We start from the raw sequence: 20403 nt of genomic DNA on the forward strand, positions 1-20403 counted from the left end.
CGGATTCAAACGCCCCCAAAATGCCGCCGTGCAATGCAAACAAAGCCAAAACACACCGTTTCCCAGGCTGCGTGTGCCACATCAGGCCAACTCCTTCAGCTCATCCTTTTCCAGGGTGCAGACAAACGCATGCCTCAGGAAATGCAGCCACGTCTTGTTCTGCTTCCTCTTCTTCTTTCCTTTTCTCCCCTTGTTCCCTTTCCCACCCTTCTTCTTTTTCTTTTCCGTTTTCACCTCCTCCTCGTCGTCGTCCTCATCCTCACCATCATCGCTCTTTTCTTGCTCTTCCTCGTCCTCTTCCACATCGACATCATCATCGCCATCGTCGTCATTATCATCCCACACCTCCTTACTCACCACATCACCTTTCCGTTCATCAAACACACCCCCCTCCCCAATCCTGACCGCCAACCCAACCATGCTCTTCACCGTCAAATCGTCCAGCCGATAGACTTTATCCTCAAACGTCGAGTACTCGACCTCAAACGCAAACTCCCTCGGCTCGGGCGGGCGGGGCGCCGCAGGTTTCTTGCCGCCGTGCTTCCCGTCTCGCCAGCGCGTCGGCACTAACGACCACCAACTGTCCCGCCATCTTTCCCGCTGACCACCACCATCGACGGCATTACTGTCGTTGTGGTCGAGAGCTGTGGTTGCGTTGGAGGTGAGGTTGAGATTGTTGATGTGTGTCAGGTTGGCGAAGTACTGCGTGTAGCCCGTCAGGGTGAGAGGTTGCGGGGAGTAGGCTGGCCCGGGCGGTGCGGATGTGGACGGCGGGGCGGGGATGTGCAGGTTTGGGTCGTGGGTTGGGGGCTTCTTCTTTTTGGAATCTTTGTTCTTCCTGTGCTTCTTTTTGGTGTCGCTGGGTATTGTGGTGTCAATGTCGTCGAGCTCGTAGCGGCGCAGTTCGAGGTGTTTCTGTGGGTGATCCGACTCCCGGATGTCTGTACGTAGGGTGTCGCGCCAGACCGGCGCGTCTTCGAGTCCCGTGATGTTGTACTCGAGGACGCGGAGGGTGGGGAAGTAGTTCGGCACAATGCTGCCCGAGACTAAGGATAGGTGGTAGCGCTCGCCCCAAGGGTCTCTGTTCTTCTTGCCTTTCCTTCGCTTTCCCTCCCTGCTGACGTGCTTGTCAGCCGCGGGTAGCGGCGTGAGCTTGGCCCAGTTGTGGCGCAGCTCCATCAAATAGTCCGACGCCGACTGCAACGAGAACTCCTCCTCCATCGCTTGACGGGCTCCGAACTCCGACGACGCGGTCATCGCCGCAAAGTTGATGTCGTTGCTGTCGGCGATAATGTAATGGTCGATGTTCATGTGCCCGTACAGCCCGACCACGACAACGTCGCGGAACTGGTGCACCCACAGCGAGTACTTGTGCCAGCACGTCTCGTCCCACAGCATCTTGCTCTCGGTGCGGGCAGGCGGCACGTGGCCCATCAGAATGGCCTTCATGCCGCGTTCGCGCAGAAACTGCAGCTGCACCGAGAGCCACTCGAGCTGCTTGTACCCGGCCTCCGAGGGCTTCGCGCACCCGTCGACGCCGGCATTGCGGTCGAAGAAGTACAAGGTGTTCAGGCTGAAGACGGCCAGCTTGTTGGGGATGACTTCGACGTGGAACCAGCCGCCATATTCGAAACTGTGGCGCTGCTCCTCGGGGATGAAGCGGCGCCAGATGTGGGCGTAGTGCTGAAACCACTTGTTGGGCCCTGGCAGCAGGATATTGTGCGGGAGGATGTCGTTGTTGCCAAAGTTGGGCACGACAGGGATGGCCATACCCTTGCCTTGATCGTCGGCAAAAAGGTCGGCGAACTTGTCGGCGAGCCAGGTGTTGGTGCCGAGGACCTGGTCGGCGTTGCGGGGCAGGTCCTCGTCGCGGTCGTGGCGGGCGCTGTCGCCGGTCCAGACGACAAAGTCGATGGTGTCCTTAAGGTTTGCGGCGATCCAGTCGAATGTCGCGTTCACGAGGGAGGAGGGACTGTCGCAATCCGAGGTCTCGGCACCGTAGGGACCCGCGGGCCCGTTGCCCCGGTGGCATGCGCCATCTTCGTCAGTCGAGGAGTGTACTTTATAGTATTCGTCCAGGTGGAAGTCTGTAGCAACGTCGTCAATCTCTGCAATCGCATGATGCCAAGCCCTGGGATATATGCCCTACCCGTGATATGCAGGAACCTGCCGTGCAACTTCCGAGTCTGCGGCGCCGAGCGTGCATCCAAAGTCTGCGGGCCCAACGGCCCGGCAATGACGCCATGGCACAGCAGAGTCAGCGCCGACAGGCGTCTAAGAGCCATCGACGAACTGAAGACTACCGGAGCAGGACGAAACGAAAAAGAAAAGACGAGTATGAGGTAAGGATGCGCTGTCCGCGGCTTTACATAGTCGTACGCCTTCCAAACGTCGAAGTAGGTGGAGAGAACGAAAGAAGAAACCCAGTGGGTACTGGCTGACCGGGGCTGAACCAAGGATCTTGTCTTTCAAGTTCCAGAATGTTTGAGCGATGGCCAACGGGTGGTCAGATTCGCCAGTATTATCCGGATGCCGTGACTGCCCGAACTGCCCTTCTGTTGGCCAAGAACCCACTGATCGGATGTATGAAAAGAATGGGAGCAAGGCAGCTCTTAATGGTGCGGGCTGTCCGTACTACGCCGAAGTTGTGTCGTGTGCGCAAGTGGGAACCTTGGTGGCCTGTGGGCTGCTCGGCATGACTGGGGATGGCAATTTTGACGTGCTTCCCTTCCCGTGTCTATCTCGCTGCACCACATAAAACACTGTTTTGTCTCTACGGAGAGCTACCCGTTGCATGCCTCTCCGGGACGCTGAAGCAGCTGGGTGAGCCAATATGCGTCCAGCATTATTCCCACGTGTTGGACAAATCTCGGCCGCAAGGGTGCTCCGACAACCACAGCTGAGACATGTGGGCAGCCCGCTGGATGAGAAGATGCATCACGAGCCGATCTCTCTCCCGTCAGTCACCTTCCCCGTGGGGGTAGCCGCCGGAATCACCCCATCGACCATCGACGTCAAAAACGGCCAGGACATCGTCTCACAGTGGCAGGTCGATAAGTCCGAACGGTGTGGTACAAGTACAAGAGGTACGGTATTTGTGAGTGAGGCCCCGACAGCCAGGGGGGGAACCGCCTTCAAGACCGTTTTTGATGTCCAACACCTGCCGTGGTACAACGGCATCTGAGAGAGCCACCGAGTCGATTGGAAATCTGGAATGTCGGGCATGGACTGAGGTGTGGACAGTGCGAGGATTCCCTGCCAGAGCCAAGACATTCCAGCCCCGCTGTGTCCACTAAAAATGAATGGTATTATTGCCCCTGTAATCGCTAGATATTAGCACGGTACGGCATCGGCGCAATAACAATTTGTTAACAGCGAGCTTTGAGGAGGTCAGAAGACTCGGCATCGAAGACAAGCAATATCATGGAACTTGGCTCTCGAGAATCGCGAGAATGTACGTGGGCAAGATGTATTTCATCCACGCAAATGCTTCTACTCACCTCAAGTTCTTGCCGCTGAACACCGTCTCTTGCATAGCATTACATACAATCGAACCCCTTTCTCACGGATCCACCACCTTCGCAGCGACAGCACCGTCCGGCTGCCACGTCCTGAACTTGCGCGTGCCCACGCGGGACTCAAACATGAGGTCCAAGTCCTCGTAGCTCCGCCCGTTGGTATTTGGGACGTCGAACCACACGGCCACCATCCAGATCAGCGCCTGCCCAAAGAATACGAACCCGATCTTGCCGCCGAGGTTGGCCTGGTCCTCGTTGAACAGGTACGGCAGCACGACCAGCCAGATGGTGCTGAATAAGTAGTTGGACGCAATGCCCACGCCCAGCGTCTTCGACCGCAGGCTCATTGCCGACACCTCGCCGGCCACCGCCATGGCCGCACCCACCGACGGGCCGTAGGACAGCGGCGTGATTTGCAGGACAATGCCGATCACCAGCAGGTTACTCGGCGTCCTCGCAAAGCACCCCGCAACGCCCATGATCAGGAACATGGCCGCGCACAGCCCGATCCCGCCGAGCAGCAGCGGCCGCCGATTGAACCGCGCCATGAGCACCACGTTGACTAGCGCGCTCAGCACGCCCAGACTGATGCCAATCTCGATCAACATGGTCACGGTATGCGACGCTAGGCCCGTCTGGTTCAGGAAGTACGGCGCGTTCGCCGACAGCGCGCCGCCAACCACAACGTTCATGGAGCTGCAGAGCAGCACGATGCGCGTGCGCCGCCAGTTGGCGCCGCGGAAGCAGTCGAGCAGCGACGCGGCGGTGGCGCCCGAGGCGGCCATGAGGGCACGCTCAGCATCGATGGCGACAAGCATCTGGTCGACGCGCGCCTGGACGGGCGCATTCTTCGGCGAGAGACGTTCAAGCGCTCGCTTGGCTTTGGCGGGCTGGTTCTTTTGGGCGTGCCAGTAGGGCGATTCGGGGATGAAGGGGAGGAAGACCAGGAGGGCGCCGGGGAAGGCCCAGGCTGCTGCAAAGAGGTGCTGTTGAGGGTGGTGGCCAGGTTAGCGGGGGCTGGTTACCCCAATGTCAGGAGCGAAACTCACTCTGAATGCGGACTCGTCCATGATGCTGACTCGGCTGAAGGTGGCAGAGATTGCGATGAGAAAACCGATGTTCTAATCAGACATTGTTAAACGTCGTTCAAACGTCGTCCACGACTATTCAGTGATTTCCATCAGAGGGCGTACCATGCAAATGGTATTGAAACTCAGCGCGATGCCACGCATCGGCATCGGCGCGATCTCAGACACGTATTTCTGGCCGACTGTCATGGCAATGCCGACGGCCACCCCGGTGATCATCTTGCCGCCCAGGAATTGGGACGGATTCTGCGACACGAAGTTGAGGGCGACCCCCCCAGCCGCCACGATGGCTGTGAGCAGGAATCCCAGGCGGCAGCCGAACCAGTCGACAAACTCGGCGGCCGCGAGCGAGCCCACGAGGGTCATGACGTTGTACATGGCGTTCCAAGCTGACTGCCAATGCGCTGGGATGATGAGCTTCCCGTTGACCTCGCTGGCAAATGTGTGTCTGAGAAGGACGAGTGTTAGTACCGGTTAGTGTGTTCACCTGGGGCCAAGGTACTCACTGGAAGGCCGGCATGGCAAGGCAGACAGCCAGAGCCAGATTGTCGTAGCCGACCATGACAGCGCCGATGTTGGCATAGAGCGAGCAGAGAACGATCTTGGGGTTGCGCCGGATGCATTGCCACGCGCTCATCTGGTCCTCGGCGAGTCCAGAACCAGGAACCGGCGCCTCAGTGCGAGTGTCTTCTTGGTGAAGCACATCGCCAGCCTTATCGTCGGACGCCATCGAAGCGAATGTGTAGTACGTTAATCGAGTCGAGACCTCCAGTCCCGTGTCTCCTGACCTGCAGGTATCTGGGAAGCCTGGGCGTGTCTGAGAGTTTGGAGCGTCTGGGTAAGCCTGGGGAAATCTGGGGTAATCTGGGGCTTTCTGGGGTCATAATAATCCCGTTGCAATATGGGAGGACAGAACTGGGTAAGTGGTCTGGATGGTGATCGGTGAGTCGGGATTTCCGATCTCGGGATTTCCGATCTCGGGATTTCCGGTGCCCAGCATTGGTACCTACTTCTTCGGCTTATACGTCTCGTGTGTTTCCAGGGGCTCCCTGACCCAAATCCACTAGTTTATTCTACTTACTCATTATCCAATTGACTGCCAAAGTCGAGACGGCGCCACGGAAACCAAGTTCTCGACTTGACTGCTACCAACCAGGTACCCGGTAGGTTCTCTTCTAGCCACGCCACACATTGGCCTCTCAGTCCTCAAATGTCTCCGTCCGTTGACAAGGTTGACTCCTGAACAGCCCATGAGGCAGAGATGTAAAACCACACTGCGAAACAGTGTCCGTCTCAAGCAGTATTGCAAGCTTGTTGAACTGGAGGCTAGATGAGCTCCTGACTCAGTCCGGTCACTCCATATCGATAGCATCCAACGACGTCTGCAGTGATAAATCTCTTTCCAGCGCGAACAGTCTGCTCCCCTTGCCCAAGCGAAGCTCAACAACCATGTCAACAGAACTCGTAAGGCATAGCGATCCACCGCTCCAAGAGATATCGAGCACCCGGCCTCCGCCTGCGACGAACGACCCTTTCAACGCAGGGACCATCTTAACCCGAGGCTGAATAACCACTGCCCCGTCGATGTCCCCCTCTGGAAGCTTGACGCCAACAATCTCGCGGACAATCTCGTAGATAGGCGTGGCGCTCCATCCATGGCAGTCACTGCGAGGATTCGTCTCGAACTCGGCCCAAGTGGTCAAGTTCTGGCTCAGCATGACCTCCCACGGTTTGATCATATCGTCCCAGAGCTCCTCGTACACGCCGGCAAGGGAAGCCGCACGAAAGACATAGAAGGCCATGGCCAACGATGTGCGAGCAATCCCATGTCGCTCGCGCTCCACCACGGCCCTGCGCATGAGGACAGGTGCCTCCTCCGCAGACGCCGCTCCAGAAAGCACAGCCAGCACCTGCGCGTGCTGCGACCGGTCCTTGGATCCGGGCCCGTCGGTGAACAACCCTGTCTCGGGATCAAAGCAATGCCGTCGCACCGCCGAGTTCAGCTCTGCCGCTCGAGAGCGATACTCATCCGCCACACAGCCCCGACCCGTGCAGTCGGCCAACTCGGCCGCGCTCTGCAAAGCAATGGCATACAACAGACTATGCACTGTCGCAGCACCGCACTTGAAATACGCCGGTGGCACTGCCATCCCCTTGAACCCCTCCGCGGGGGTCTTCCACTCCCCAACCCAATCCACAAAGGCCCAACTCGCTTCCTCCTCCCCTTCCGCCTCCAACCTCCCCACCAGCCCATCTCCCACCCTCACAAGCCTCGCAAAGTACTCCAACACCCCGTCCACCACCCCAAAACTTTCCCTCACCAGCCCTCGATCCCCGAACTGCACCCAATGATCACGCACCATCAAAACCCAGTACAGCGAGAAAGCGGGGATACCCGTCATGCGGCATGGTGCGCAGGGGAATTGGGCCTCGAGCAAGCCGTCGTCGCGGCGGCTCGCAGCAAACTCGCAGATCGTCTTGCGCGCGAGGCGGCCGTCGGAGGACAGGGCGTAGGAGAAGAGCATCTGCAGGCGGGCGTCCATGGCGAATTGATTTTGTTCGTAGTACGGGCAGTCCTCGAAGGTTTCGTGCATGCAGTTGCGGAGGGTGGTTACCGAGACCTGCCAGAGATGGGATAACTTCGTGAAGTGAGGAGAGGGCGTGGTGGCGGTGAGGGTGGTGGTGATGGGGAGAGGGTAGTGGGTTGCTCGGTAGCGGAAGGAGCGCAGGGTGAGCGGGGATGTGGTGGGTGTGATGGTGAGGCGGAGGTAGCGGAAGGCGCGCCACCAGAAGGGGGAGTAGTCGTTTCGTCCCGGGTGGGAGATGTAGGTGTCGGCTGGGCCGTAGAGTTTGCCGTGCTGGGAGTTGGTGCGGTCGCCTTTGGATCGAGCGACGCCCTGGTCCATGTCACCTTCGTAGCATTCAGCGGCGAGGATGGTGATGGTCGCGCTGCCTTGGCCGTCTTGGTCCAGGGACAGTTCAAAGAAACCGGTGGTCAACTCGTTTGACTCGATGTCAACGGTGACTGTCGACTGGGGTTCGATGTGTATCGGTTTTCCTCCGTCTAAAAGAGCTTCCCACTCTGTCTTGGTGGGCCCTCCTGCGCAGCACACAACGCCGTCAAAGGTGGATGGTATCTCGGGCAGGGCCGGAATGGAGCGCGGAATGAGTTTTCTCGAGTCTAGTATAGGGGCCATCTTGGCCGCCATGGTGGATGGAACTGCATTGTGCCACTTGGTGTCATCAAAGCTGGCGTCGAGCCAGCCATGAGGTTTCAGTCTTCCATCGGCTCTCTCCCAGAGCGAGACGAAAGGCGGGCCCAGCCGAAAGTCCCAGTCAGCATTCGGAACGAGATGGACCGACCCGTCGCGGTACGTTTTCCAGCTCTCGTCTGAATGAATGATGATGTTCTTTGGGAAGGGTCAGTCATTCAATTGATGGACATGTGCCAGACTCGATGGAGACTCACGCCAGCTGTGCAGTGCAGTATCATGCCAGGCTTGCTAGTCCGCATGATGGACGTCGCGCTGGAGGTTTCCGGAGACAACCGCAACACCCTCACGGCCAGAACGTTCACACCCGTCTTCAAGAAGGGGCCGATATCGACGGTTTCGTAGTACCATCGTGCCGGATAGCTCTTGCAGGGGCCGAAACTGGCGCGATTCCCGTTGACAAAGAGTCGGTAGCGAGTGTCGGCCGAGACATGCACGATACACGATGGAGGCAGCGGTCCGTCCAATCTTAGCGCCCTTCTGAACAGGACAAATTGCGATGGGGTTTCGGCCTTGTCGTCGATGTTGGGTGCCCAGATCCATTGCGCCCCGGCTAAAGGGGAGGGCATTTGCTGGGCCGACATGCTCAAGCGTCTCTGTGCTCTTGTGACTGATGACGTTTTGCTTTCGCCTCATAAGAGAATCAGCGAACGAAATAGAGTCATGTAACGGAGCAATTGCCGGTGCTTTCCAACAAGCAGGCTGTACAACCATCGGAAAGCTTCATGGCGCTATTCCTTAGTGCGAACTGTTTCCTATTATTGGATAACTAAATCGGGAAAGGCCTCGATGCGTTATAGGAATCCGGGATACCCAAACAGCAATCGTGCGGGCAACCGGACCGCTTGCTTGTATGGATAAGGCTCGCCCAGATCATTGCTGACGACGTCTGTTTCTTCTGGATTCGTCGATCGTCTTCGGCTTTTCCGGGTGGTGACGGGTCCTCGGGATTTCCGGTATTGACCTTCGTCCTGTGGTCTGAATGGCAAGATTGAAGTTTCCAAGGCTCCTTCCCTTCAAATGAAGTAGTATGCTCGTCGTAAGTACCGCTCCATTCAATCTGGTAGTGCAGCCCGAAATAATGTCTGTAAAAACCATCCTCTCGACTACCCATTTCATCAGTTTGGGCAGTCGAGGTACTGGTGTATGAGCTGGACGATCATTGAACACGCAGTTGCCTTGACTCCCGTTTTCCGTACGGCAGATAAGCAAGTGTTCGAGACCAAAGTCTGATCACATGCTCTTCAGCGCCGCGACCGACTGGACTTCAAGCCAGAGCTGGACATTGCTCATAAAAAAATTCAAACATGGCTCGACAAGGCGAGTGAGCTAGGTTTCAGGGAGTTCCGTTACAACTCTGTCGTGGCATATCAAGCATGAGTGCTAGGAGTAGCGGAGCCACAATCAGCCACTGCCCAACAGTGAGGAATGCGCCGTGGTTTATCAAGTTCAATTCCAACACTGTCTCACACCTGGACAAGCAAAGTTACCAGGTACCTAAAGACGGTGGTGACAACGTGGCGATAATGCAGTTGCCCTACGGAAAGTGAAGCCGAGTCCAGACGCATGCAACACTCCAAGTGCTGGCGGCAGTGAGATAGAAGCTCAGTCAGTGCTCTGAAACGACACAAAATCAGGCGACAAGTCGATCTTGACAATTCTTTTTCAGTTCCGGACGCGTGCTCCTAACCACACTGATTAGTGAGCACCTCGCCAGCAGCACCTGCAGTCTATAAACAGCTTCCTACGTACCATCTTCCACCGGCCACCAAAGAGTCAATGGCTGCAAGTCGACGGCACCTGCTTCAAGGGAGACACCAGTTCGATCCGTGTGAACCGACCCGGTGATTTTTGTAGCCGATGGCCTCCTAAGACCTTCGCTGGTTTCGGCGAGGGCAGCTGGTCGTTGAGGTTTTGAAGTTTTAATTGTGATCTATTCCTTATATATCGTTGCGGCGGAACTGTCACACGCATGTCTTCCGCTCTTCCCTTCATAAGGCTATGTCAGACGACCACTTTTCTCTCGACCAGGCGGACCAGTTACCAACCCGATATCCAGGAGCTGGGTTAAGGAGCCGAGGACAGTGTTCTTTGTACAGTGTTTGACACACTGTAACTGCTGCGCACTGTATGCTGCGCTCTCCATCTCGGAAAATTTTCGTGTTGCGACCACTTCTCATTTCTCACCATCAAATACATTCGTCCGCAACCAGCGCCGCATCTAAGGACTCCTTTCCCGTGTCCCGTGATTGCTCATAGCTTGTTGCCAGATTCATCCAGCCGTACGTTTGAGGGAATTCCGAGCGTGTCGCTGTGACGCTTTCCTATGGTTTAATCGGCGACATTTCCCCAGCTGCAGTACGTTGTCGGCGTGTCAAGATGTACCAAGAGCGGAGGAGAGGGCTCGGACGGTCCGACCCTTCGACAACGTGGAACTACATGCAGCCCAGTAGCGCCAGCGCACGTCCAACGAAGGGTTGTTGGAGGGCGCGGGCCGTATTCAACGACTTCCCCTGGCCGCGATTTACTCGGCTGGGCATATCTGCATCCAGGAGACAACATCATCCGCTGCATTCATGGGTTCTCCTCGTAGTCGTGCACAGTCTGCCCGATACCGAGCCCTCAAAAATCGCACGTCTTTCCTGTATCCTCTAGAGTTCAAGACATACCTAAACACACCACTGCCAACGACCCATTTCACCCTCATCCAAACGTTCACCATGATATCCCACACCCGGTTTCACCCCCATAACCACACTTGAACGCCGCATCACTCACCTCCAGTGAACACTACCACCCCGACCGCTCAAAGCATTGAAATTGCTCCCCGACCCCAGCCAGCACCGACGTCGACTCGCCCGCGTCAGGTTCCGACCCCGCATCAATTGGCCCAGACGCAGCCCCTTCCGAGCTGCTCCCATCGTCCGAAGACCATCTCGTTGTGCACGCCGATCCTTTCCTCCCCAGTACCGTGTCCGACACAGACACGGCGGTCATGAAGCCCGTGCTAACGGTGCTTGACCGCCGCCGGACAAGGTGGCTGAAGGATGCGCGCCAGGGAAGCACGGCCTGGTTCAGGTTCAGGTTGAGACTTGCCGGTAGGGATGGCGTCCGGTTGTTGGAGGGCGGGGCGGGGATTTGGGTCGGTTTGGCCGCTGTTGTTGTTGTTGCTGTTGTTGCGACCATGGTTGTAGGTGGTGCAGGTGCAGGTGTACTGGCTATGGCCGATGGCTTTTGTGCTGCGAAGACGTGTGTAGGGGATGCCGGTTTAGAGGATGTCTCGGGTGTCTCGGACTGAACCGGTGCTGGGAAACGGTTAAGGCTTCGGATGACGTCTTGTGTCGCGGACTTGGTGGATGAGGAGACCGGCGGAGAAAAGCAGACAAAATGAGAAACCAAGAGACTTGGTGTCGAATATGGCGACATGGCATGAGAGGGCACAGGCAGGAGGCATGGCGAGATCGGGGCGAAAGGGAAAAAAGTAGAAAAGCTGAACAGGCAAGAAAAAGAGAGAAACCAGGAACAATAAAAGACATACCTGCCTGAGTGGCACAGTGTCGATGAGCGATGAAGATAAGGGCCGTTAGGATAGCAAGCAGATTGGCGATGGCGGCTACGGACAAGTCGCACTCAACAAGGAAGGGGACAGAAAAAGTCATGATTGCGGTAATGTGCCGCTGTACAGGCTCTTGCGGATCATGAGCCCATGGACACCGGCATGTTGATTCTGCAAGCACAAGGCAACCGTCCTTTTATACTCTTGGAACTTCCTTTGAGGGTTGTTGTCTCTGCAAGGTGACCTCGGAGGTCCCGTAGTCTAAATCGCCAGGGAAGGAAGGTGGGGTGTGTTCGGGGATGCCAGATTCTCTCCCGAAGGTGTTTGGCATGGACGCCTTCGCCATAATGAATGACGGAGTCACAAACCCAATGGAAGGATGGGCTTCCCCAGAGACCAAGGCGTTGGAAGCCACACGAAGTCTAGGCCTTGCTAGATGACCTCAATTGAGCTAAGTGGGAAAGCATTGGGAGCCAGACAGGCAGTACTCTCAGCTATTCAGTCTCCGCACTCTAAGAAAGGGATGGCCCGACAAGCTCGCGAGTCTGGAAGAAGAGGACAGGGCGAACCAGCTGAAGAAGCTGAGGGATAAGGCGAACTGCCCTAGTCCCAGAATGGACAGGCTGCGTGGGCGGCCTAAAACGTCAAGTGAATGACTTGAGGGCGCGCTGGCTTCATTGGCTTGTGCGGAACAAGCCATACTGTGGGAAGTGAGTGGCTGGGCTGACAGGGAACAAGAGCCTCGGAGTTTGCCTAACCAGTGAGGATTGAGATGTTGAAGCCTGCTGATAACGGATCCAAGCTGCTTGTCGTGATGGAGGGTGGCCGTTCGCTGCGATTCGGCGTGTGAAGCTCCCTGAAGAGGGGCCCTTGTGTAGCTCCATGTATGTGCGAGGTGACCTTCCCAAATCGGACCATCGGAGCACATCGGCGCCCTCACTGTTTGTGAGCCGCGAGCTTGAGAGCTTAAGCTTGCGCAGGAGTTCAATAGCCGCCTGGAGTCGGTGATGCTCGCCCGCCGGCCGCTGATTTGTATGGACGGGGTCGGGGGTTACACCAGCTGCAAGCTTTCCCGTCACATTAATTGCCAGGCCGACAATCACAGAACCAGCCGCGAGATGAGGGGTAGCCAGCGTCGCCAGACGCGAGACGGACTGGTCATTCACCAGTCGGCGGCGCGAATCGACACACTGGGCCGCGCCTTTTGGTTGGTTTCCACGAATCTACACAGAACGGACGGGTACTGCCGATGCCGATGACGCTGGGCTGATCTAGCTGGAAGAAAGATCGGCTCCAATTCTTGGTGGAACAGTGAGGCCACGTTTTCACGCAACCGCCCGGTGAGCACTGCAGTAGGGGCGCCGGACTGCTGCGAAAAGCGGTCCTTGAAGACGCGTGACACTCAACCTGCGCGAGCGAACGCCAGACCAGGATGATAGTTGGAGTACATGGCGGCAACGGAACTGTGGGCCATTGAGGGCCGGATGCCAGTCCATAGGGTAACTGGGGAAGAGCAGTTCAAAATGCGGCCATCCAAGATCAAGGCGCAATTTCAGGGCTCCAACGTGCGCCTGCCGAGTTATAAAAGAAAGAAGGAAAGAAGAGACAAAAAAGGTCGAGGCGGCTAGAGGGCCTCCAAGCAGGGTAGCGGCGAGATTTGGGTCTCCTCGAGACGGGATGTTGTTGGACGGTCCTGTGTATTTCGTCTCGCCGGCCAGGCCCCGCACCAATCTGCTCACAGGAGTGAGCGCAGCAATCGGACAGGTGTCACGTCAAGGTGGGATCGCATGTCGGCAGAGAAAGCGCCTGGCTCGCTGGCCCGAGACTGCAGCCAGCCCGCAGGTTGATGAGCACAGCTGGTTGCGAGATGAAGGTTGCATTCCTCCAACGCCTTCCTGCTACCATAACCGGTGACTGCTTCAACGACAAGCAGTCTGTGCCTCGGGCGCCTTATCGACGCGAGGCAAAGTCTGTTGAGCTCTGGTTCAAATGGGAGTGTTCCTTCAGAACCAACGTCGAGGCATTACTGTCTGTATCCGTTCCGAGATGTCGAAGCTGCGAAAGACCTGAGCCAAGATCCGAACCTGAGCAGCGGGATGCAGCTGACCCACAGCTTACGACCCACGTTGCACCTTCCAACGGTCTTCGAGACCGTCCCCGCCCAATGCAGGCGCTAGGCCACTCTCAGTAAAGCGTCGAGCTCTGCCTTCAGCCCGGCCCAGGGCTTGTTTGTTAAGGCGGAACTGATGCCTACCATTTTTATCCCTTCGAGACTTTCAACTACCTATTATTTTCGTTCCCTCTCCATACGTATGTATCTTCTTCCCATTCTTATACATTCAATTTCAGATTTTCTCTTTATCTTTTTGTATTTCTCCTCCTTGTTCTTCCTTACGTCCTTTTCGCAATCCATATTCTCTCCGTTCTGTTCTTGCACCTGCCATGCGGCACACTAACAAATAAACCAGGGCTTGACTGCAGCTCAAATATGTGGGCCAATGGGGCTTCGCCTAGCCGAGCCGAGGGGGAGGGTCTTGGTCCCCATGCGGAGACGGACTGCCGCTGCAAAAACGAATCGCGCGGTTTTTGGGTCGCCGTGGAAAACACAAAGCGCACCATCATGCGAGCGCGAAGGGCTGCAGCTGCCAAAGGAACGAGGAGGCAAACGCGGTGGGAAAGGCGGAGCAAGAAGTCGAAGGTTCTGGCCCGGGGTTCGGCAGGAACGCAGGACAGTACCGTAGTGTTATGTTTAACAATCTGCGGCCTCGCCCTTCCCTTGATGGTTTCGTCGGCCGCGTTATGTGCCCCACTTCTCCAAGGTGCAACTGATCTTAATTACTTTCCCCCAAAAATCTACCTTAGCTTATTATGCAAGAGACTCTCTCATCGGCGCTGCCCGCAGCCTTCATGGACGTCCGAAAGCTGCAAACCCAGCTCCAGCGCCGTTTGCGCTAGCTCCTCAGTACACGCGCCCCAATTCGCCTCGCGCAGCCGCGCACGATGGCCTTGTGATGCATTTCAGCAGAAGCAGCACCGTTGGACCCCAACCACTACTACCGCTACGGCTACAGAGTTCGACCTCCCGACCACCATGTTGTGCCTGCGGGCCCGCCGAACTGCCTGTTGTTGATGCGCGACGAAGAAACCGCTCCGATTCTGGTTGGCGGGCGAGCAAGCCGCCGCCTCCGTCTCCGCCTCCGCGCAGGGTCTCGGAGAGCTAGCAGAAGCTGATCGAGCTTGCTGAGCATCAGCCTAGGGCTGCTTGTTCTCCGTTTGCCCCAGGGCGGCACCGGCCTCCGACCAGCCTGCTGCTGTCGCTGTGCCGTACCCGTACCGTGCCGCCGTGCCACGCTGCGCCGCCCTACCCACACAACCGCTTCCGCAACCCGGGAAGCCCCGGGCGAGAGCCGCCATGGCCGCCGAGAACTTTGCGCCGCCGGCCTTGCCGTTGCCGCTGCCGCCTCCCATCTCCACCTCGTCTCGGCCGGATCGCGACTCACTGACAGCGCCATCGGCCCCGGTTCTGACTGCGCCCGTCGGTCAAGGCGCCCCTGCGGTCGCACCCGCTCCGCATCACCAGCCGTATGACCCGTCGCTGGACCCCACCATCAAGCAATTGCTGGACCAGCAGGCCGAAATCCAGGCAAGGCTGGCCGCTCTGCTTCCCCAAAAATATGGACCCAACATCAAGCTGGAGCTCGAGATGCTGCGTCACAAACTCCGGGTACTGCGCGCATACGCAGAAGACAACCGTGAGCCGCCCTTTGCTTTTATCCCATGTTGTGACTCTTCCTATCCACCCTGCCGGTTCTTTTGGCCACCCTTTGCAGCGGCCTGATCTGATCGCCATTTGACTAGAATTATCCGGAAATATCTTACCCTCGTCTGAGATTGAGGAGGCGAGAGCGCTGCAGTATCAATGCGAATGCATCGAAACTGCTTGCGTCGATCAAGGTAGGTTTCTGCCGTCGTTGTGTGCCAGCGGCCGTGTTACTCATGCGTGCCTGTTAGGTATCGACCTCCAGGACCCCGGGTTTCTTGACACCTTAAAGTATCACTATCATCGCGACGAGGCTCCGGAAGGGTACGCTGCGTGGTTAGACAGGAATCTCGCCCAGTATGACCCAGTTGCCCGCGCGTTCCGGTTGAAGGACAGCTTGCCCCTTGGCTTCCGCGCCCACCACTCGTTCAAATGCTGGGATGACCGGTGCATGCACTACATATACGGCTATCCCCATCGTGACGACCGCGATCAGCACTCCAAGGAGCATGTGATCCCCCGCAAGCGGGACTCGGGGCTATCTGTCGGAGGCACGCCGCCATTGCAGTTCACCGAGCATCCAACCCGAAGCCATGGTGTCGACTACAGCAAACAGACTGCTTCGCCGCTCTACCTCCCACGCCCCGCCGCGAGTTTCTCACTCGCTCCTCTGGCGACAGGCGGCCAGGGAAGGGACCAACGAGAGTCCCTACGGAGCTATTCGTTTACATCTGAGCAGCCGGCTGCTCCCCGTGGCTCAGTTGACTCCGAAGGTGACCCGTTGCTGCCGCCATTGAAGCGCAGCCGTGTTGGGCAGTCTCGGCTTGAATCCATTGAGGAACTCCGCCTCCTCCGAGACATCGGACCTTGTATTCGCTGCAGGGTGTTGCAGCAATCAGTGAGTCGAGCTCCAGATGTGCCAGAATGTTCCCAGTTGACACCGGTAGTGCGACTCCAACGATCCCTGTAGACTCTGTCCCGACCCGGCGACCTCCCCAGGCGCTGATTTTTGGAAGGCTCTTGGCTGCCAGCGAGGGCCGCTTACCTCTTTTGCCGATATTATGCTGCCAGGTACGCATGTCGTTCTCCCGGGCAACGGCCGGGTCCCGCTAACAGCATGTAGCTTTCATGGCCCCCAAGCACCCCCAGACACCCATGACTTCGCCTCTTGCCGTCCGGCGCAACTTGAACGACTTTCTGGAGAGAGCTTTTGTCGTCCCTCCAGAAATCACGAGAATGGTCAAGGCCCAGATGGATTTCGACGACGGGTTCTGGTGGACTGAGGACCTTGCTAATTTGCCCCCATCGAACCCGACCCGAGCTTCCTTCCACAAGGACGCCATCGACAGACCGCCGCCGATTCTCAACGTCCTGGGAGCCAGTTGGAATATGAACGGCACCATGTACAACTTCTGGCAGCTCTTGAAGCTGAGTGGAGTATTCTCGGACAACCGGGAAGCTGAACTTGCCAGGTATCCCGTCCTCTTCCGCGCCAAGCTGTTGCTTCGAGAGACTCTCTTCTTCGACCTCCAGCATCCTGATCCAGCGATTCATGGAGAGCCAAGCAGCTCAGTTTCTCACGTGGTCTTTGACGATGCAGATTCATATGGGCGCTTCCATGTGCTCTACAATTGCATGGTCCAGTTCCTGCAGTCATTTGACCATCAGATGGCCCGGCCCGGCCCATTGGACTCCAAGAGCTGGCTGGCCGGCGTGTTTGCCCTCTGCATCTTCAGCATGGTGAAGACCATTCTGGTTGACAGAGCCACTCATCTTCGTTTCAACCCAGCCTCGCAGGCATCGATAGCAGCGATGCACGCGGTCCATAAGGCACTTGTCAGTGTCTTTGCATGGTCTACCCCGATGCTCCTGGACGCGCAGGATATGGACATGGGCCACGACGATCGGGAACTGCTCATCTCAGCCGGGGTGTTCTTGGGTAGGAGCTCGTGGGCGGAGCGTGGCATTCCAACATGCAAAGACTTTCTCATGCTCCTTGGGAGCGGAGAGATCGAGGGGAGCTACTACAATGGATTTATCAGGCAGCGGTCGCCAACCATGCAGAGCTCTCTTGTCCTGCCGCCGATCAACAAGCCGGCGGACGAGTCGAGAAAGCCGCTCCCTGATATGCGACCACTCATCACGTCGTGGACACCTGCGGCCCACAGTCAACCGGACAGAGACGTATACGTTTTCAAAGGAGAGCCCGATCGGATGCTTACTTCGCCCCAAGCCATGGACGCCGGTAGACGGCATACCGTTGCCGAAAGCCCAACGTTTGTCAGGCAGCCTGGTCGCGTACCGACTTCCCCGGTTGCAACGTCCAGGATGCGGGCTTCGTACCAGAGACCACCGCTGAGGAGAGTCTACTGTACGAAATGTAACGAGTATCCCGAAGGGTTCCGCGGCGAGCATGAACTGAGAAGGCACAACGATGCGAAACATGCCGCCCTCGTCAAAAGATGGGTCTGCACACAACCGCTGGACGGCCCCGGCTCGCCGCAGCCCGTGATACCGCTCGCAAAGTGCAAGGCCTGCGTCACCCAGAAACGCTACGGGGCGTACTATAACGCGGCTGCACACCTTCGGAGAGCCCACTTCAACCCTCATCGCGGAGGTAAGGCGAGCGGAGACTGGCCGCCCATGTCGATTCTGAAGGATTGGATGCGTGAGGTCCGGCAGTCCATCGATGTGCAAGACCAGGATGATGCATCGAGCGGCGACGAAGAAGTGCAGGATTACAAGAGAGCCCACGACTTCATCTCCCCGCCGCAGCACCGCTCGCCCGTCTCCGAGGCACCCCGTCTTGCACCAGCACCTCCTGTGCCTCCACAGGCACATGGCCCGCCATTGCTGGCTCCCTCGCTCGACCGCCTCAATCCAGTCGGCCCTCCACCGATTATTATTCAGACTGCGCACAACGCCTTTTTAGCGCCCACTCCCACTCTCAAGGAGGACGAACCGCCACATTCGATAGCGTCGTCCTCGTCCGCTCGTAGCCGCTGTCCTCTTCCAGAATGTGGCCGCGTCTTTAAAGACCTTGCAGCCCACATGTTGACGCACATGGAGGAGAGACCGGAGAAGTGTCCTATCGAGACGTGCGAGTATCACGTCAAAGGGTTCGCCCGCAAATATGACAAGAACCGGCATGCCCTGACACATTACAAGGGCACCATGGTGTGTCCGTTTTGCCCAGGCGTCGGAACTGCGTATGAGAAGGCGTTCAACCGCGCAGACGTATTCAAGCGGCATCTGACAGCGGTGCATAACGTTGAGCAGACGCCGCCGAACAGCAGGAAGCTGGTCCTGCCCACCGGGGCCAGTAGAGCCGGGGGTGTAGGAGCTAGGTGCAACATCTGCCAGAGCCAGTTTGCCACGGCGCAGGAGTTCTACGAGCACCTGGATGATTGCGTGCTGAATGTGATAGTACCGTCGACGCCCAAGACTGCTGGCAGCGGAGGTGGCAGTGTCACGGCGAGGAAGGATTCGGCGACGAGGACGCCAACAACAGCGAGCACCGAAAAGGGCAAGGAACTCGACATTGAAATGGAGGCGCGCAGTTCCCCCGAGGTTACACAACCGCGGGCCGATCCGCGAGACATCAGCATGGAATTCGCTCACACCACGGACCCCGAACCCGGCGCTAGCGAGCGCAGGCCCGACGATCAGCACACCGCTAGCGAGGATAAGGAATCCATGCAGATTGATGACCGACAAGAACAAGATCAGCCAGAACAGCAACAACGACAACAACAACACCGGTTCAACCCGACGGCGCCGTCGCAACCAGGCCCGTCCCAAATCACCTTACCCCATGAGCAGCGCCAGAGCCAACCCGATACCGATCCCGAGGCAAAACCCGAAATCAAAGTTGCCATCCCACCTTTTCCTTTTGTTGGTGCCTCTGCTGCTGCTGCGGCTGGCCGACCCCGAGACAAAGACGAGGACGAGGCAATGGACGTCGAGCCGTCCAGCCACAGCACGAGTGCCAGCGCACTGGCTAGAAGCCAGTCCTTCTCTACCCATCCGCCGCGGCCACCACTAAGCAGGAGCGTCAGCGCCGATGAAGCGAATCGCCAGCGTCATCATACTCAGATGGTGCGGCCTGAGGTGACGTTGGGGTCGCCCGCGCCGGATATCATGGAGACTTGAACTCGACGGGATCTGCAGCTGGATAGTCGGTGAGAGTGGCGCTCTGCTCTGGTCTGTTTCTGTGTTACGGGGAGGAGCGGCCAAGGTTAGGGTGATGTTGATGAGGTGCTTTTTGGGAAGGGAACGGGAGACGGGGTCGGGGAAGGGATTGTTTACCTTCTTCAGACAGGTTGCTTTCTTTTGGATGGGAGAATGGAGAGTGGGGATGTGGTGGAGGGATGTATATACTCTTTTAACATTCGTTCAGCGTGCCGGCATACCAGCGTGTGCATGAGGCCTCTGCAGGTTATTTACCCCTTTTTTTTTTAACCGTCTCTTTTCTTGCTGAGATTTTCCTCATGACGGGTATGGTTGGTGGACGTTCACGACAGATCGCTTGTTTGGGTGAATGAATGAGCGGATGAGCAGGCAGGGCTGATGAGGCCGGCGTGTTTGTCAACGTTCCTAGGGTGAATCGAATGGTCTTAAGGACCTGGGATTGGGGTCTTCTGCAACACGGATTTGGAAGGGAGAGAATGGCCTGCTTCACTTCATTGCTTGATGGGAGGTTGTCCGTTAAGAGGGAGGCAGTTGTTGGTTGACCTTAGTGATCTCGTCTAGACTGGTAATGACGTCACGTGCGCAATCTTCCCTTCTACACTGTAGGGTTTGATGTGGTTAGTTGTGCCGGGGGAATAACAGAAGCAGCAGAGGTTGGACCTGTCTTGAGGGGCGTAGGGACCAATAGTCGATGCGCTAAACCCAGGGGGTAAGGTGGAGGGTAAGAGAGGAGGAGAGAAGCGGCCAAGAATAGTAATTTTATCGGATTGATGATGCCCTAAAATCATGTGAGAGATGATACCATAAAAGGATATTAGTGACACGAGGCCAATGTCAGGTAGGGCCTGAAGGTACGCCGAGGAAGATTGGAGGACTATCAGCCTCTATATTTGACTCTAGGTTGATGCCAATGACCCTGATGTATGTGATATCTGAGTAGCGAAAAGTACAGCGAGGAAAACACCAGCCCAAACCAGAGGCCGCAATCGCGATGGGAAAAACGAGCAGTAACCACTTG

At 57.2% G+C, this 20403-nt stretch overlaps 6 protein-coding genes across 6 annotated transcripts; 2 read left to right on the forward strand and 4 right to left on the reverse strand.

Annotated features, from left to right (window-relative positions):
- Positions 1-81: 81 nt before the first annotated feature.
- N657DRAFT_565910 (Endopolyphosphatase) lies at positions 82-2285 on the reverse strand (the record flags this gene model as incomplete). Its single annotated transcript, XM_062788391.1, has 2 exons — positions 82-2087; positions 2150-2285. 2 exons carry the CDS (start codon positions 2283-2285, stop codon positions 82-84), a joined length of 2142 nt encoding a protein of 713 aa, XP_062650887.1.
- Positions 2286-3562: 1277 nt separating this feature from the next.
- On the reverse strand, positions 3563-5336 carry N657DRAFT_611430 (general substrate transporter; the record flags this gene model as incomplete). Its single annotated transcript, XM_062790366.1, has 4 exons — positions 3563-4504; positions 4568-4639; positions 4712-5054; positions 5113-5336. 4 exons carry the CDS (start codon positions 5334-5336, stop codon positions 3563-3565), a joined length of 1581 nt encoding a protein of 526 aa, XP_062650888.1.
- A 323-nt stretch (positions 5337-5659) lies between these two features.
- N657DRAFT_611431 (glycoside hydrolase family 78 protein) lies at positions 5660-8655 on the reverse strand. The gene is made up of 2 exons (XM_062790367.1): positions 8076-8655; positions 5660-8016 (listed from the first exon to the last, which is right to left on the reverse strand). Exons 1-2 carry the CDS (start codon positions 8460-8462, stop codon positions 5959-5961), a joined length of 2445 nt encoding a protein of 814 aa, XP_062650889.1. The 5' UTR covers positions 8463-8655; the 3' UTR covers positions 5660-5958.
- Positions 8656-10668: 2013 nt separating this feature from the next.
- N657DRAFT_631005 (uncharacterized protein) lies at positions 10669-11537 on the reverse strand (the record flags this gene model as incomplete). The annotated part of the gene is made up of 2 exons (XM_062791024.1): positions 10669-11183; positions 11417-11537. The coding sequence occupies 2 exons, from the start codon at positions 11535-11537 to the stop codon at positions 10669-10671; spliced, it is 636 nt and encodes a 211-aa protein (XP_062650890.1).
- Positions 11538-13514: 1977 nt separating this feature from the next.
- On the forward strand, positions 13515-14791 carry N657DRAFT_191941 (uncharacterized protein). Its single transcript, XM_062786161.1, has 2 exons — positions 13515-13744; positions 13903-14791. The coding sequence occupies exons 1-2, from the start codon at positions 13681-13683 to the stop codon at positions 14562-14564; spliced, it is 726 nt and encodes a 241-aa protein (XP_062650891.1). The 5' UTR covers positions 13515-13680; the 3' UTR covers positions 14565-14791.
- A 55-nt stretch (positions 14792-14846) lies between these two features.
- On the forward strand, positions 14847-19346 carry N657DRAFT_677797 (uncharacterized protein; the record flags this gene model as incomplete). The annotated part of the gene is made up of 5 exons (XM_062796014.1): positions 14847-15186; positions 15293-15388; positions 15446-16092; positions 16142-16265; positions 16318-19346. The coding sequence occupies 5 exons, from the start codon at positions 14847-14849 to the stop codon at positions 19344-19346; spliced, it is 4236 nt and encodes a 1411-aa protein (XP_062650892.1).
- Between the last annotated feature and the right edge of the window lie 1057 nt (positions 19347-20403).

The sequence above is a fragment of the Parathielavia appendiculata genome (genome assembly GCF_033297405.1).
Source record: "Parathielavia appendiculata strain CBS 731.68 unplaced genomic scaffold N657scaffold_2, whole genome shotgun sequence".
NCBI classification, from domain to species: domain Eukaryota; kingdom Fungi; phylum Ascomycota; class Sordariomycetes; order Sordariales; family Chaetomiaceae; genus Parathielavia; species Parathielavia appendiculata.